This window comes from Pyrus communis, chromosome 14 (genome assembly GCF_963583255.1).
Source record: "Pyrus communis chromosome 14, drPyrComm1.1, whole genome shotgun sequence".
NCBI classification, from domain to species: domain Eukaryota; kingdom Viridiplantae; phylum Streptophyta; class Magnoliopsida; order Rosales; family Rosaceae; genus Pyrus; species Pyrus communis.
In genome coordinates this window covers 4,242,138-4,260,325 of record NC_084816.1, presented here as the reverse complement: position 1 = coordinate 4,260,325, position 18,188 = coordinate 4,242,138, and the positions used below count along the sequence as shown (strand labels likewise).

At 35.1% G+C, this 18,188-nt stretch overlaps 1 protein-coding gene across 1 annotated transcript; it reads left to right on the top strand.

Moving 5' to 3' along the window:
* Window positions 1-13,152: 13,152 nt before the first annotated feature.
* On the top strand, window positions 13,153-17,530 carry LOC137715693 (basic leucine zipper 61-like). Its single transcript, XM_068455029.1, has 5 exons — window positions 13,153-13,520; window positions 15,389-15,479; window positions 15,610-15,736; window positions 15,894-16,082; window positions 17,307-17,530. Exons 1-5 carry the CDS (start codon window positions 13,153-13,155, stop codon window positions 17,528-17,530), a joined length of 999 nt encoding a protein of 332 aa, XP_068311130.1.
* The last annotated feature ends 658 nt before the right edge of the window (window positions 17,531-18,188 follow it).

Sequence of the window (18,188 nt, the reverse complement as noted above, 5' to 3'; positions counted from 1 at the left end):
CTGGGGGGTATTTGGCCCAACTTTAACATTTGGCATTTAGCCCAATGTTTTAGCATGGGTTGGAGATGGTTTGGGGGGGGGAAATTTGGGGGGAAATTTGGCATTTAGCCTATTGTTGGAGATGGTCTTAAGAAACCAAATAATGTCGTAATAAGAAATAAACTCGTTAAATAACATTTAATAATCTAAATATCATAATTTACATTATTTGGTCTATAAAATTCAATTTATCAATTTGGTCTCCTTATCATTTGGTTTACAAAAGAGGAAAAGCTGACATACTAAATTTTTTAAATCAAATTTACAAACTAAATAATGTAGTTGATAATTGGATTATTATTTAAACGTTGATTAACGTATTTATTTTCTATTGATAATTTTGATCACTCTATCATTACTTGCTAAATAACATGCTTTGACTAATTTTTCTGACAAAAAAATAATGGAAGTGGTGCATCTAAATTGAAATGGAGTTCAAGCGGTAAATTGATAAATTTTTTAGCTTGTGTAGTGTTTGCGCACACTCCTAGTATAGTCCAAGTAGTATGTATATATATTTCCCTTTTTTAATCGAGGAAATTATTTACTATTGTTTTAATAAGAGAAAATAGCAATAAACAATTGTTATTTAAAAAAAAAAAAAAAAAAGGAATTCTATCAGATTTCTCTCCCCCACTGCTCCCTCTTCTTATTTCTCAACATCTCATCCGACCCAAAATAAACTCTTCAAAAACTAACTCACATATGTGTCACTCTACCAGTACTACTATGAAGAGAAGTCTGTTATCAACCAAAAACTTACCATTCTAAATCGATTCGGGATTTTCAAAATTTTGAATCTGATCCAACCGAAATAAGAGCTCGTTTGGATGTGCTTTTAAAATGACTGAAAGCGTTTTCAGTGAAATTTATTTTTTTGGAAACAATCTTTAGTAAATATGCTAATAAATTATGGAAAAACACTTAAAGTGTTTCCTGAAAGAAACACATAACTAGTGCTTCTTATAAAAAACACTTTAAATGCTTTTGGAACCCGATAACATTTTTTCTAAAAGCGTTTTTTGTCATTTTGAAAGCACATCAAAACAAGTCATAAATCACTCCATATAAAAGAACATATGCTCCTTCATAACAAACCTAGTAGTTGTTTGTTCCTCCTAATCTAAGTTCGCTTTTCCTTCTCTCTCTTGCTCTGCAATCTCTCTCTCTTGTGCCATCTTCCTTTCCCTTCACCAATGGTGCTACTCAATCCCTCAACCATCTCTTGTCTCTCTCAATTCTCATACGATAGAATCAACAAGTATGATACCAATTCAGTTAGATCTGATCGGATCTAAATAGTTTGGTCAATCGCAGTCGCACGATACTATTCTTTCTCATCTTAGATCATCCAAAATCATTAGAACTGACAACCCGTTCTAGAAACCATCAGTCTGGTCTCGTTTGGTTGTCACAATTTTTATTAAGAATAATCGAACAAAACCAAAATCGTCCATGCATGGTAGCGCTTTGGTCAGTGGTTGAGCAGCGGAGGTAGGGTGAACCTTAACATGGCCACTCCCTTCTAAATATGTACAGAAATTTTTAGGGTTAAGAAATTAATAAACCTCGAATTAAAGGGTTTCAGGTTTAAGTTATGTTTCCTTATTAATGTAAAATTTATGTAGCAACATCTATACGTAGGAGATGTTACCTACATTGTCAGAAGTGGATGTTAGAATACCCCAATGATCCCTCACTCGCCACATAATCCAGCTTCTAAGTCCTGGAGGCGGAGAACATAAAGTGTGAGGGACAAAAATAATGATTTATTTAAAACCTTGGGTTTTTGTAACATAGTTACTCCTCGTTGTAAAACCCATATAGCTTCCAAAATCATACTACGTATAAGTATGAAAACCAAAATAAATTGTATAAAAGCAATTATATTAAGGGTACAGGTAAATCACAAATATCTCAACAACTTAATATAATACGCTCATCTAAATTATGCAGACACAAACACATGCAGAAAGTAGCTATGTAAACATACGAGTATAATAATCTACTTTTTAGTACTACATATACATGAAGCTAGTGTTGAACGTGTCAAATACAAGTCCTAGATGCAAAAGAAATTAGTGCAGTCTAACACCTACAATGTATCCATTATCGGTGTAACTGTATGATGTGAACCTACACATGAAGATGGTCCTAGCACAAACGGGTACTATAAACATCAGTGCAAGCATACATGATGACCAAATAAAGTATGTATGATCATGCCATCATAATTTCATAGATATTAACATCATCCAATAATACTTGTATTCATAAGTAAAAACATGACAGAATGTAAAAACACCTTAACGAAGCAATTATGAAAACTAATTATATATATATAGGAGAAATTAGGTTCTCATCCTTCCTTTTACTACTCATTTGATTAAAACTTTATTCATTTTCATTTTTTGTTCAAGGTCCTTGGTATTAATAACATCATTAATTATTTCAATAATAAAATATTTTTTATTTCTAAATATATTCATTTAATGTTAAAAATGTTACAATTAGTATTTTTATATTTATGGCTAAATTTTTTATCGTATATTTTTATTTTTAGTTTGTACCCATTTTTAATTTGCAACCCTTTTTTAATTTTTTTCCAATTTTCTTTTCAGTTTTAATTTGTACCTATATATTAATTTCTTTTTGTGCCCATATTTTATAAAGTTTTATTTGTATTTGTACCCATATTTTTTTATTTATTTGTACCCATTTTTAATTTTGCTAAATGTACCCATGTTAATTATATGTGCCATTCATGTAATTTTTTTCAAATTTTTTAATCTTAAAATGTACTCATTCTTAAATATACCAATTTGTTATAGGTAAAATGTACCATTTTTTTTATATATAATCTATTCAATTTTTTTCTAATCCATTTTTAAACTTATATGGGTACATTCTTTCTTTCTTCTTTTTATTTTTTTTTATTTTTTAATTTTTTTTTTATTTGAGAATGTATCCATGTTAAATTTAATCGAAGAAATTTACTAATATTATTAAGCCTAATTATTATTATTATTATTTTTTTTGATGATGTTGAAGAATGTACCCATGTTTTGGGTCAATAATTTTTTGGTTAATTTTGATGAATGTAGCCATGTGTACACACACACTAGGGCGGACCACTTCCCAGACCCGCTCCACCACCGTAGCACGATATTGTCCGCTTTGGGCTTACCATTCCCTCACGGTTTTGTTTTTGGGAACTCACGAGCAACTTCCCAGTGAGTCACCCATCATGAGATTGCTCTCGCACGCTACTCACTTAACTTCGGAGTTCCGATGGAATCCAAAGCCAGTGAGCTCCCAAAAGGCCTCATGCTAGGTAGGAATGAGAATATACATATAAGGATCACTACTCTGGACGATGTGGGATGTCACATATGCTTGAAAACAAAGTCCACTCGCTGATATATGATAGGGTCGTAGCTGCTTTACGTGGCTTGACCTCTGTAATCCTCAAGATAAGTCTCCACCATATGGAAAACCATTATACTAATTATTAAACTACCCAAAACTTGTAATTACCAAGGAAAGACTTGAAATTCCCTTTGTTTGCTAAAAAAGAAGTTGAAAGTGCTTAAAACATGGCTTATGCGCCTCCACACACCGCCACAGGTAGGCTGATAGCCGTCATGCGCACGCACGTGTCGGTGGTAGAATATTGTCGTCGTTGGCCCAACTCTAGAAGATTTCGGACATCGTACAAAATACATAATATTCGGTCGTTTCTTCCTTTCGCCAGTTACCAGAGCCGCCGCTGACCTCCGTCAGTCGCCCGGTGTTTCTCCGAATTTTTTCACAGAGATATAACAAGGTAAAGATTCATCTTTTTTTCACGATCTTTATGTCAAATTGAAGCTTGAAATGAGAGGAATAAGATTATACCTATTGGGAATCCAAAAGATGGCCGAAAATGGCTTGAAACTGGCCGAAAAGATTTCGAATCTCTTCGAATCCGTGCAGATCCGAGCATGAAATGCTTGAATTTTGAACAAGGGATGATGGTGGGTTGATTGGTTACTCCAACTTGTCAAACTCGACGAGATTAAGTCGGAAAAGCTCGTCGAAGTTCTGCAAAACTCGTCGGAAATTGCAAAGGAGAAAACTTTCTTTGATTTGCATCAAAATCTCATCGTTTTCAACATAAATCTTACACTACTCAACACGAGAAAGAGATTGGTAGTCGTTAGAAGCCTTACCTTCGTTGGAACATGGCGAGAACTTGACGAGAAATTGGAATCTCATCGGAGCTCGTTGTATTGTATCGGCCTCTAACTTGGTTTCTCACAAAGCAAAACTCAAATTTGAGTTCGTGGTTGTGAGAAGATGAAGGTGGTGGTACTTAGGGAGCTCAGTTCATTAGGGAATGGAGGTGTGACAATATGAGATGTTCATGCTATACTCTGAATTTGAATCAAACATATCATAAGACAATAATGAACCTAATCAATGATTGTGATCCACAATATTAAACAATGTTCTAAAAACCGGCCTAGGTGACGCTTAGGAGCTGGTCTGTGAGGTGCTGTCCCGATTAGGTGCTAACTGGTGGACAAAAGTGGGGAGGTGTTAGGCGGTCCTTTTTTGTTTTTCTCGCATACTCTCGCACTTGCAGTCATTGTTTTCCCCGTCGTCTTACACCTCTGGTCGCATCGAGTCACCGACCTCAGATTTCCTGACGAAATCTGAGTGAAAGAGAGAGAGGGAAAGAGATAGGGAGGGAGAGAGAGAACGATCTCTCCAGAGAGGGATGGAGGGAGAGATCTCTGCAGTCTGCACAGATTGAGATACAAGAGAGAAACAACAGATGAGATTTGAGAGAGAAATAGGGTGGGTGCGGCGAATGTTTGCTAGTGTTAGTAGATTTTTTTTTATAATTAAAGTTTTGTGGCTTTTTTTTTTTTGAAGATTTATAGCAAACCCAACTTCAAATTTATTAAAAAAAAAAAAAAAATAAGGCCCAATAATAGCTTAAAACTTATGGTCTTTAAAAAAAAACTCTAAAATTTATACAATACATTGCATTTATAATAAATATTTATTTATTTAAAAAACTCTAAAACTTATGGTCTTTAATAAATATTTATTTATTTTTTCAATGAGTATAATTTTTTAGTGTAAACATCCACCTATTTATATATCATATAATAAATTTAGTTAAAAAATACAAATTCAGTTAGTCCGTCTAGACACTAGGCTTCAGCCTGCCGTCCGACTAACATCTAGTTTTTTAGAACCATGTTGTTAGAAGCGTTGCACTGTTTGTCATGTCAAAATTATTTTGCATATATAGCGAATTTTAGGTGGGAGATGTTCTCTGTACGAACAATGAATTTGTATCAAACTCTGTACAAACAGTGAATCTGGATTTTTATTTTGCATATATAGCGAATTTTAGGTGGGAGATGTTCTCTGTACGAACAATGAATTTGTATCAAACTCTGTACAAACAGTGAATCTGGATTTTTTTCATCCAGATAAACCGTTCATGAATCAGTATACATAGGAAGTCTAATTTATTGAACATTCTGAGTGGATCGTAACTAGCATGAAATATAAGGATAATACTTGGATATTCATTGATGAATGCTTACCTTTTGATTTTGTCAAATGATTTTTTAGCACATGTTTTATTGTTTTAAAAAATAATGGACATATTTTTTTTTTTTTACTTTAAAAAATAAGAAACGTGTAACTTTTTTTTTTAATAGGCTAAATCAGATAGTGAGTGTATATTACTGTATACAATATATAGGCTAAATCAGAAAGTGAGTATATATAGTACTTACTAGGAGTACCTAAGTTTTATCCAAAGTATAATGCTTTGCATGTATAGAAAATTGTTATATGTTCCGGTTAGATATAATAAGCCATTAACTTATAATTAAGTGCTTTATCATACATTCATTTTAGCCGCGTAATAGTAGTAACAATTAATTTTCATGTTTTGTAAGTGGGAACTCTATTATTCTATCGCACATCATCTTTAGTTGTCCTCTTGCAAAATAGGAAAGTATTACGGATGAGAAAACCTAATTGGGTTGTGACAAAGTGGTTGCTCTAATTAAATTACAAGCTCAATGTGATATCTATAGAGAAACAAGCTCGATCCTATCCAAGACATCTCCCAGACCCTAATAATACTCGCTTGCTCACTTGCTCTGATCATTTCTTTCTTTTGTGAGGTTAGTGTTTATAGGATCTTTTTACTTTTTATGTTTCATTGGTTAAGTTTGCAGCTTCTTCTTCACTAACTCTATGGCAACTGCTTGGATTTTGTTCTAGGTAAACATACAAATAATGGAGGGATTCAACGAGAAGACAAACATGATGATGCCACCACTCCCAACCCTTCCATCATCACATTTAGGGCTTCAGAGCTCAAACGACGACTCTATCAGCATTCGATTGGCACCACCATCCCATCAGATCAATGGCGACCTAGACAAAGCTCAAGGAGTTGCACCACCCCCTGAAGAACCTGACATGGACCAGAACAAGCTCAAAAGGTTGATTATCTAACCTTCTAGATCTCTTTTCCCTATATATTTTGGAAAATCAAATCGGTCGTTGGAAATTTGAACTTCGGCTAATTTGGTTGAAATCGAAGGATCTAGCCCAAAAACAATTGGTTATGAGTGTACAGGTTCACGATGCGTTGCAGAGCATTGACATTTCCGATGTAGGAATTTACACTCTCAAACAATTTCCCTCCCCCAAAAAATTTAGTTATTTTCCATAAAAGTACTTAAACATAAAGAACATTGTATTGTAAAGATCTACCCTAGAAACCTTCATTTTCGTATTGTTTTTAATTATTTATAAATTAATTACATATTTATTTGATCTGTTTTCTCTAGACTTTTGGCTAGCAGACAGTACTCACAAAGGTATCGACAGAAGCAGGCAAGCTATGTTGAGCAACTCGAAAACGAACTGAAGGCACTTCAAGTAATTATCACATGTGAACCCGACTTGCTCCTTAATTATATATGAGTTTTTGTGTATGACTTAATTAATATAAAAAATAATAATTGTTACATGCATGCTTTTATGTGTACATATTCATGTGCAGACTGAAGTAGCTATCAAGGCTCCAAGAGTCAAATTCGCTGATCAGCGTAATATGCTGCTCAGAGCCGAAAACAATACAATGAGGCAAATGGTTGATGTCAAATCTGGCGAATACATTTACAAAAGAGGTTTCTCGCTCTCTCTCTCTCTCTCTCTCTCTCTCTCTCTCACACACACACACACGCACGCACATAAAGCGTACGAGTATATAGCTATTTGTACTATCTTAATTGATCACGTGAAATTGGACCAATAGTTTTATTCTTGAATCACATATGAATTAATCAATTAGAAAGGTGTGTTCTTAAATCTTGGGTGTTATATGCAGCTGAACATGACTTATTGAAGGGAGAAAAGGACTCGTTGCTTCAGCTCTACGAAGCAACTCGACAACAACGAGCAGCTGAGGCCTTCAGGCCTCCAAATTATCAAATGACCAATTTGAGTCTGAACCAGCCTGGCCTTGGGCTTGGGGTTGCTCATCAATTCAACCAGCCGGCCGGCCCCATTGGCACCGTGGTGCTGAAGCAAACTACTGATGATCTGAACCGACATGCAGCTGGACAGTCCTTTGTGGACATTAAAAATATGGAAATGATGAACAATGCGGATACGTACAACATGAACATGAACAACAATGGCATGAACAACATTATAGACATGAATGATCATATGGATATGAATCCTCTGGAGATGATCAACAATGACTTTGATGAGTCTGATCAGCAGAACCCATATGGGTCCGCCAACAAGTTCATGTGAAACTCCATGATCCTCTAGCTAGCTAGCTTGGTGTAGTAGTTTAATTTTGTGTACACATACACATCCATGCTTTGTGCACGGGAATTTATTTGCGTAGTCTTCTTTTCTTATAGCAGTGAACACATTTTTGTAGTCTGAAAGAGAAAAATTAATAATATGGACAGCTTTTTTTTTTTTTTTTTTTTTTAGACGTTTTAATGTGTTCACTCATTGCTAGTGGCTGAATTTAAACTATTTAATTAGTTAAACCTTACTTGTGAGGGAGAACCGTGGCATAACGAAAAAGTTACTCCCTTGCAACCCGAATGTCATGGTTTGAATCATGGAAACAACCCCTTTATAAACAAAAGTAAGGTTATGGATGGTAGACGTTCCCCTCCGCCCTCCCCCGGTGCACAAAGCGGAGAGCCTTATAAGCGTCGCCCTTTTACTTAAACCTTACTTGTCCATTATGTATGTTTTAGTGAAAACCCTACTGGTTCATTAGGTACGTCTACTCTTCAAGTAAGATTGACAAAAAAAAATTAATTATAATTTTGTATAATTTTCAGGTTACTTTATCGTCAATTAATAGCTTTTTGTATTATGAATTGGTAGTAATGTGAAAAAAGTCTGAAAAAGAGAGATAAAAACCTGATTAATGAAGGTTATGTTAGTCCTTTACTTGTAATTTTCAAACACTACTTTGCCTCCCCCTCTTTTTACATTTGATATCATTTTGTTTCACCCTACGCATTTTCAGTTTACTTTTCAAGAATTACCACAGTTGTTTTAGGCATTTGTATTATATATGTAAACCTTTTAATAATTTATTCTTTCCTTCTTGGATTGGCTCCATTTGCACCAAAACAAATAACCTGATCAGGTGATGACCCAAAACATAGTATCAGCTAATCACATTAGGAAATCTGCATAAATAAAGAAATGCTTTTTATGCTTGACAGTTAATTTGCCAAGTAACTATACCAGACTGTCAATATGAATGGACCTTAATTTCTTCAGGTAGATTCATTGTTTGATTTATTTGGTAAATTCTTAATTTTTTTATACAGTGTAAGTTCTTAAATTCTTTTATACAAGGTAAATTCTTAATTAAAATACCTATGATGTCTTCCTCCTTCGTGCTTTCCTTTAGAGGAGGGCGTCTCCAAAGGAAAGATGGGACTCCGGGATAAAGACTGGTTTTTCTTCCTTCCTCCAGGACATATACTATATCTAATTAATTAAGATTCCATGTAAAGGATATGTACAAATCCAGACATTCCTAGGTTGGACTTTTTGGGAAGGTGCATGAACCCTAATAAATTTTCATGGTGTATTTTTTTATGGGTTATTAGCACTTAAAAAATCTCATTTTTCACTCCTCCTAAGTGTATTTCTCTTTCTAATTATAGAAAGTTTGGAGTGCCAAATGAGATTTTTAGAGTGCCAATAACAATTCTCTTTTCTATTTCCTAATATGAAATTTGTACCCAACTAATCTGTTTTTTTTTTTTTTTTTCCTTCTTTCTTCTAGTTACGTTGGAACGAGAATATTCAAACCATGGGTGAACTACCAATTTAGTCCATGAATTATTACCTCCGTGAAAATTAAGTCCTTAAACTATTTTTTTCAGAAAAATCAGTCATTGAATTATAAAAATTTGTCAATACATTCCTAATATTATATTCAAAGCTACTATATTCAATTTTCTGTCAATTTAAGTCACGTTACTTGCATGTAATATACATTGAAGGGTAGATTGATATTTTTTCATAAAGAATTAGTGTATGAAGTTAACTTTGGAGGGTAAATTGGTAGTTTTCATAAGAATAGTGCAAGTTAACTTTGGAGGGTAAATTAGACGATAGAGTCGCAACTTATATAAAATGTTAAAGGCTTATTGGCGAGAAAATAATAGTATTACATTCTAAAGTGTGTCAAGTGACTTAAGTTGACGAAAAATTAGATACAATAGTTTTGAATATAATAATACAGGTGAAATTGGCAATTTTTAATGAAGTTAGAGATTTATTTTACCGAAAAAATAATTCAAAAACCTAATTTTCACTGAAATGATAGTTCAGCGACTAAAGGCACTTCACCCTTCAAACCATTACTACTACTTGAAAACTAACTAGCTAGCAGATTATGAAAAGAAAATAATCCGCAACAGTCCAGGATCCTGTAACACTAGGTTCTTCAAATCTATGTTAATTCAAACTCTTAATTCGTTAGCTGATCAATTCGATACGCATAAATCTAACGAGTTGTCTAATAATTTTTTTGTAGTTGCTCACTATTTATATTAGGAGGTTGGAAGTTATCAACCCCTATTTTTTTTTTTTTTTAAATTAATATGAACAGATATCTTTGGCAAGCATGGATCGAAAATCGGCCTCAAATCCCTCACAATCGAAGGTGAGACTAGTGCCTTTGGTAAGCAAAGTTGAAACCTATAAGCTCCGGATAGATTTCAGCATCTTAAATTTTCCCTTATCCCAAATTGATAGGGAGAGAATTGGACTAAAGAGGAGTACGCGGGGTCTGAGATTCGTAAGCGATATAATACTTGACCCACGAGTTATATAGTCATCGAATTGTACAAATTAAATGAAAACTACTAACAAAAGTATATAAAAGGGTAAAAATGGTGTGTTTATCATTTCTCAATTTGATAAGTAAAGCTTGAACAAATTGAAGAGTACTTCATAAAAAATTAAAACATAATTAATTAAGTTGTTCGAACCTTTATCCTATTAGGCATATCATTTTAACGAAATGCGAGTAATTAACTAGCTCGAGGCTGGTCCCCATATACCTAATCAGTGGCGAAGCCGTATAGGAGCAAGGAGTGCGGTTGCACTTTCGGTCGTCGAAATTTGACCCTAAGAGCGAGAATTCGCCTCTCTGGTTCCTCTGACCTGCACGAAACTGTTCCGTTTTCTACTTTTTTTACCCCATAATCCCATGGTCTCCTTCTCTCCCTTATCATGGATTCCTGTGACTGTGATTGTGCTACCACCTAAGCCGCTTCTCAAATTGTTGAAATTTCCAGCTTTCCAAGTGCTTCAAGGGCATGTCAATGGCTGCTGGATCTGCATTTTAGCATTTCATGAAAACTCACCTCCTGATTTTATATGCATTCCCTCTATTCTTTTAGTCTCCAGGTACCCTTCTTAGTCTAATTAATTTAGTCTTATGTTGTTTCTTTGTATATGATGTTTTTTATGGTCTTGTTCTTTTGGTTAGGGGTTGTCATTATTTTTGTTTGTGTTTGAGATGTACTAGTTGCAGTATAGCCCAATTACGGATTTGTAAATATGTCATCAGGATGATTCGCTTGATGTTTAGGATTTACTTGTCTATATTTTTCTGGAACCTATTATCCCTCTAAGCTGCTCCCCTTTCTCAAACTATTCCTGGCTTCGCTAGTATACCTAACTAGCATGAGCCCCAACATGGGCTAGTTTGAACCACATAAAAATTTACCCCTTAGTACTATGGTCTAATGGTATTCCTCTTCACTTGTAATTGAGAGGTCTTAGGTTCGATTCTCGCCAAAATTGAATTTGAACCACATTGCTAGTCCATTGTGAGGCTAGTCGACCCCCTCCTCCTTAGTGTAAATAACATCGTTTGGTCAAAAAAATTTACGTTATTATCAAAAGGGAACTCTGGTTGCCTAAGGAAAAGACGAGAACTAGAAAAGTAGAACCTTCCAACCTTGAACATGTTTCATAACAAGTTTAAACACAAAATTAAGTTAATAATGATTTCTACGCAGTCATTTCTCTCTCGTAACTTTACATGTTCTCTATTGCTTCCCATTAGGCCATTGTAACTTTCATATATCAGACTCATTAGCATCGCATGTATATGGTGTTTATAACTCTTTATATAGAATATTTTAATAGATATATAACTCTTTATACAGAATATTTTAATAGATATATAACTCTATATAATACTCTTTAAAGAAAACAGTGTAACTCCTTGATTAATCAAACAATATTAGATTTCAAGATCTATTTTCTCAAACTATATCCGATCTTCCCACAGGCATGGCCGGAATAACTTAATTTACGTATATGCACACACACATTTTCAATCAATGCTTTTTCTGTCAACAAAAAAGTGACAAGATTTTCTTTGGATATTTTCTATTAATCTATGTGCTTAATTCGTTCGTAGATAAAAACTTATCTTCTTTTGTTTGCTTTCTGTTCTCAATGTACATGTTTCCTTCTTAAGCTTCACTTCAAACCAAGTTTTTGTGTAGGAATGTAGAGCTTGATAAGTCTTTAATTATAAGAACAAGAGTTCTCTTTGAGTCGATGCTTTACTTAACTATGAATTTATTTTCATTTTTCAATCAAGCTATTTCTTTTAAGTACATTTTTTATTAATTTTTCTTAATCCTCAATGGGAAAATGCTTTGTTGTTGTACAATTCATACAACCGAGCGCAATTGCGTTCTAGGATTTATATAGCCGACTTACTTAGTGGAAAAAGACTTTGTTATTGTTGTTCTTAATCCTCAAGATTGAAAGCTATCGAGTAACTTATTAGGATCTTGCTTGCTGTTTAAAATTTATTCAGAGTGCATGCCATGTATCGATCGAGTCCTTGTGGCACGATTTGGCTGACTTCCTCAGTATTGCTACCCTATACTGATTAGTGTTCAATATACCTTTCGCCTCAATATCTTCTCCTGCATTTAGCATCAGGGATCAATTAGGTGTGTCTTAAAAAAATAGTGAAAAAGTTCAAACTTGAGAGGAGGTTGTGTATAATCGCCGCCGGTCAAGAAATTTCTAATAAATTAGGAAACGATGATGTACAGATTGACCAAAACTACCCAATCCACCAACCATCCAACATGATTTCTGAAGGCTTTAAGGGCTAGTTTTGTAATTTACTCGGATATATTTCAAACTTGCCAAATTTGAGATATGTGTTTATGGTAATATTTGGTCAGTTTCCTGCTTGTCTGTAAATGTGTACGGGTTAAGTGTACACATTTATTTCTGGTGTTTTGTTCTCTAACATAAGGTCCTCCTATTCCCTTTATAAGGACATTATTTGTGCGCGTCTTCTTTTGCATTTCTTGTTGCTCAGAGAGGAAAAGAAAGAGAGTGAGAGTAACAGTTATGGAGCCAAACAAAAGGATTAGCTTCTATGATGGATTAGGATCATGGCCTAATAATAATAGCCCCATAGAACAAAAACCCTTTTCAATGACGGCTCCAACGAACCTTCCTGAACAAAAACCCTTTTCAAAGATGGCTCCATCCAATGTTGCTTTAGCTCCAGCTGGTTCATCTCAAGTGTGGAACCAATTTTACTTGATGAACCATTCTTCTGGCATTGGTGGTTCAAGTAGCAGCTGTGCTTATGCCAATAAGCCACCTCTCCAGCCCTCATCAAATAACCCCGCTGTTGCCAACAGGACCAACACAGCTTCCGTCGTAGCTGTGATGGATGCTAATCGCAAGAACTCAGGCCCTGATAGTGATGATGACGACCATGCTGATGCTGGAAATCAGGATAAGGATATTAACAAAGGCAAAATTCTACTTGTGGATGGAGTTCAGGTCAGACTGGGTGGCAACATGGACGCTGAGTCCTTCGATTCAAGAAAACTCAAACGGTAACGCTGGTTGTATGCATTAATATGTTGCTCACAGAAAAATAATGTCGTTTATACCACCTTTTTTTGCTGACCGTCTCTTTAACAGAGTAGTTTTATTTGTGTATATAGGCATTTTAGTGAGAATGATCTCTAATATTGGCATAACTCCTCACTTTAGTTCTTGAGTTTGTCCATTGTAAATCAGTTTTTGGTCCTCAGTGAAAAATCTCTGTTAAATAAGGATTAAAATGACAAAAATATCTTGAATTTAACAAACAATGGTTGAAATGATTTGACAAATATTGAGGGTATTTTTCTCATTTTGATCCTTATTTAACGGAATGACTAAAATCATTGACTGTGGACAAACTCATAATCACTTCTATCGATTTCAAGTCTCAGTGACTAAAGTGAGGAGTTATGTCAATCTCAGATACGATTTTGGCTAAAAAAACCTTTGTGTATATTATGCTCATGTGGGTCCCAGTTTAAGAGAGGAAGATGTTGAGAGTTGAACATGTGTTGACAGTTTGTCCCACACATTAGTGAGGGACAAGGCTAGCTAATGGCATATATAGTCTTAGGCTATTCTCTATATTGCCAATTGGTTGTACGGTGGAACTCCAATTTCACCATAGTATCAGAGTAAGTTGTCCCTCGTGTGAAAGCCCAAAGGACCACACGTGCTCATGCGTCACCCACGCGGGGGCGTGTTAAGAGTTGAATATGTGTGGACAGTTTGTCCTCCATCGGTGAGAGACAAGGCTAACTAATGGCTTATAGGGGCATTTGTTTGCCCTGCCTAACTCTTACTGCATTGGGTTGCACTAAAGGTTAGTCCAGTCCTATGTTGCTACCTGCAGGGATTGAGTTTAATGACACTAACTTCCACTTACCTCGACTAACTATAGGACTAGCGGTTCTTAGCGACACCCCCGTGAAAACCATGGGACTAGCTAAGACCGACCAATTTTAGATTTGCTTCTACAACCATTTTTCACATAAAACCCAAATTGAAGCTGGGAGTGGGGGATTATACCTGAAGGAGGCTAAACGTGGTTGGAGGTGGCTGGAAAATGGTCTGAAATTCTCGGCTTGTTTGGATTTCTTTGAATTTGTGACAAATTCGAGCATGCAAAGCTCGAATCTAGGTCCAGGGATGGTGAGGAGTTTGTTGGTGTTGCTAACCTCGTCCAATTCAACGATATTTGGTCGGAAAACGCATTGAAAAAATAGGTTTGGCCATTAAAGTTTTGTTCGAATAGCATGTAACTAGGAGAGAGGGAGGAAGGAAGGAGAGAGATATAAAGAGGAATCAAGAGGGAGTTGACGGGAAAATTTTCTAGGGAGCCCATCCGGCGAGGTTTGATATGGGGAGGAAGAGGGAGAGAGTGGGACGAAGAAGGGAGAAAAAAAAAAGTGAGAGAAAGGGACGGAGAAGTGAGAAAAAGATGCAGAAAAAGGGGATTAATAATAAAGTATTAATAATTGTGAAATAAATAAAATAATATTAGAGTTTCTTAATTATCGTATTTCTTAGTCTGATACTGTAACAACTATTCCACTAAGTCAATCCAGTTTAGTTTATTCAAAGTCAATCATGTTTAGTTCCTGAAGATAATCCAGAGATAGTCCGGTGCAACAAACGCACTCATATGGTATTGACTACTCATTATTTGTATCATCTTTCTAATAGAGTTAGAGTCTACCAGTACAAAAAATAATACAAATGTGTGGTACGAATATAATTTTTGTGGTCAGGATACGTGGTTTATGTAACCATACTCTTGTGTGCATTATCTTTATTAAATGTTTATATATATAAATAATATAATAATCATGTATAATCAAAACATTTTGCGTCGATATTTGATGGTTTCTTATAGGATCATATCAAACCGGGCTTCCGCTCAGAAATCTAGACTCAAAAAGGTTCAATATGTTATGGAAATGGAAAAGAAGGCGAAGACTCTAGAGGTAATAACCGTCGGGCGATTAGTTATTTTACTCGCTATTTACTCGACTTTAGAATGTGTATATTTGCTATACTTAATTTACTTCCAAAAAACTAATTAATATTTGATATATTTTACTTGTCTGTACATAGAGTCAAATTGCTTTTTTATCTCCTCAAGTGGAGTTCTACACGCACCAAAAGCAATTTCTGCAAATGGAGCAGAAGTCCTTGAACGGAAAAATAACTGCTTACAACAACGACAAGATACAGAAAGATGGTAAAACTGATTATATAGCTAGACACACACGTGCCCCTTCTTAGCCGGAATCCCGTTCTACTGTACCAAAAATGGGACGATAGAGCCTCTTCGAAGTGCTATATATATAGCATGTAGTTTATGTTTGACAATGAGAAGTATGTTTTTAATTTGGCAGCTGAAATTGAAGCGACCAAAAAAGAGGTTGCCAGACTGAGGGAACTGCTAGACCAAAAGGCCAACATACAAGCCGGCGCAAATGCAAGCAGCAGGATGGTGAATCAGAAAGATGCAGGGTTGATGGTGCCAACTCCAGGTTTCAATCAGTCTGGTCCTGGAAAGATGGGCTTTTCAAACTCGGAAAAAGGTAAAAAAGAAAATCAAGTAATATATAACGTAGCTAGCTAGCCGGATACCTGCAAGTTAAATGTCCTTCATCTGAAATTTTTGTAATTAATCTCTCCTCTTTGTACATTTTCCTTGGTCTACTACAGGCATTAACAGATTTCAATAACTTGGAATAATATCTAGATATATATGGTAGCGTATTATGTGTTATAAATAATATATGTCGCACGCATCACCTTATCGATTGGTATCTAAGTACGGATATATTAACTAATTATACTCATGCTATACTACATATTTGGGGTTTAGGATACTACATGTTTAGGGGGACTACATATCTAAGTAAGGGTTGATCTTTAAACCTTTTTCGCTGTTGACGTTTTAATTTTTGAATAATTTTACTTGTTTGTTAAAAAAAACAGTAATAACCTCACAAGCTTAGTAAGAAAAAACATAATAGCATTTACAAAAGATTATCAACGTCGAAGGCATTTTCGACAAAAAAAAAAAGAGGTATACACAAAGCAAAAACATACCATGCTTTCAAGGATGGGTCTTCTTTGACAAGATAAAAGAAACTATGTTCATAAGTACCCACATAAACACGACGTCTTCGCATAATTTCCAGTTTTTAGTCTGTTATCATTAAGAATGGCCGAGTGAAACTAGTAGCAACAGTTTCTTTTCGTTTTCTAGACTCGCATTTAGTGTAAATACTTTTGTGTCGTTAGATTGACGGGTTCACTTTTTTTAGTTGAGGTAGCCAGAGTGGAGATATCTGTACTCATTGGACACATCACTGTTTAGACGAAAGGAGTGAAATAGTTAAGATAGGCACATCAAAGATTCACGAACCTTTACCTGATAATATTTGGAAATAGCACCAGAAGAGACCTAGGCAGTACATATGAAGAACTCCCTCCATACTGTCGAGGTTTTCTAAAAGAAATTAAAAACAAACATGCAGGATGTAGTCGTTCCTTTACAGCAGAATGTATATCATGTGCACTTCAAAGTTCAGACCACAACTTAATCATGCATGAAAGAATTGACTTCAACACTCACTCTCTTTTCGTATATAATTAAGAGTCGGCTAGCTACGTACCAACTCTTCTTAGTCCAGAGTTGATTCTCTTCTCAATATTAGAAGCGATTCTAAGTTCAAAAGCCCCTCTCCGTTGATGAAAAATCATTTAGATTAACTTTTCCCCTTTTTCTTTCTCTTTTTTGTATATATAACAAGTTGGAGAAAGCTCAAGCGAGGCCAATAAGCTGAAGCAGGTCACTGTGGCGCAAGAGGAGCAACAAAACCAAAACCAACCAGTTGGGCTGACAACGATGGCTGGGCAGGAACCTGCGAGGTCAGACCAATCCGTGCCGCAGCAGAAAGATAAAAACAAGATGAACTCAGAGGATGGGGATCAAGAGATGAAAGATGTGATGAACTTCAATGAGCAGAAACAGTAGCAGGAGCATTTCTTCATATGAAACTGATTATCTAGGTTATTGATTGGCTTGAATAAGTAAAATGTTCGTTTTGCTCGTTGTGTCTCCTTTTTTCTGGTGTCTTTTTATGTATTGCTTTTGGACTCCAAAGCTTTAAACTTTGGGTTATTTTAGATGGAATAATATTGGAACTTTTGTTCTGTGTTAATTAAGATATATGTGTGCGCGCGCGCATTAATTTCTTGGATGCTACCATTGCCTGCTTATGCAATATGCATTTGATTCGTATTTGTCCACACACGAACACCGATTCGATCAGAATTATCTTTGTTGGTTTTGTTTCAAACAACGTTGCTTGATTGCTTATGCATATATACTTTGTTTTCTCAACAACAACAAAATTTGTTGGACGTGGTCTTCATATTTTTGAATTTTCAAAATAGTGCTTTATGTGATTCGTTCGGAAGCACTGGTAACCACAAGTAATTTTGTTGAAATACACTTTTGATAGATTAAACACAGCAATATCTTTTTAATAAATGGTCAATTTGTTTTGTAAGTATTTTTATGATTTATAAGGAAAAAAGATTTTGGTGATTCATAAACATGTTTAATTTTTTATGCCAAAAGTGGAAAGTAACAAATAACTTATTTTATTTTATTTTGAAGTTCTTTTACC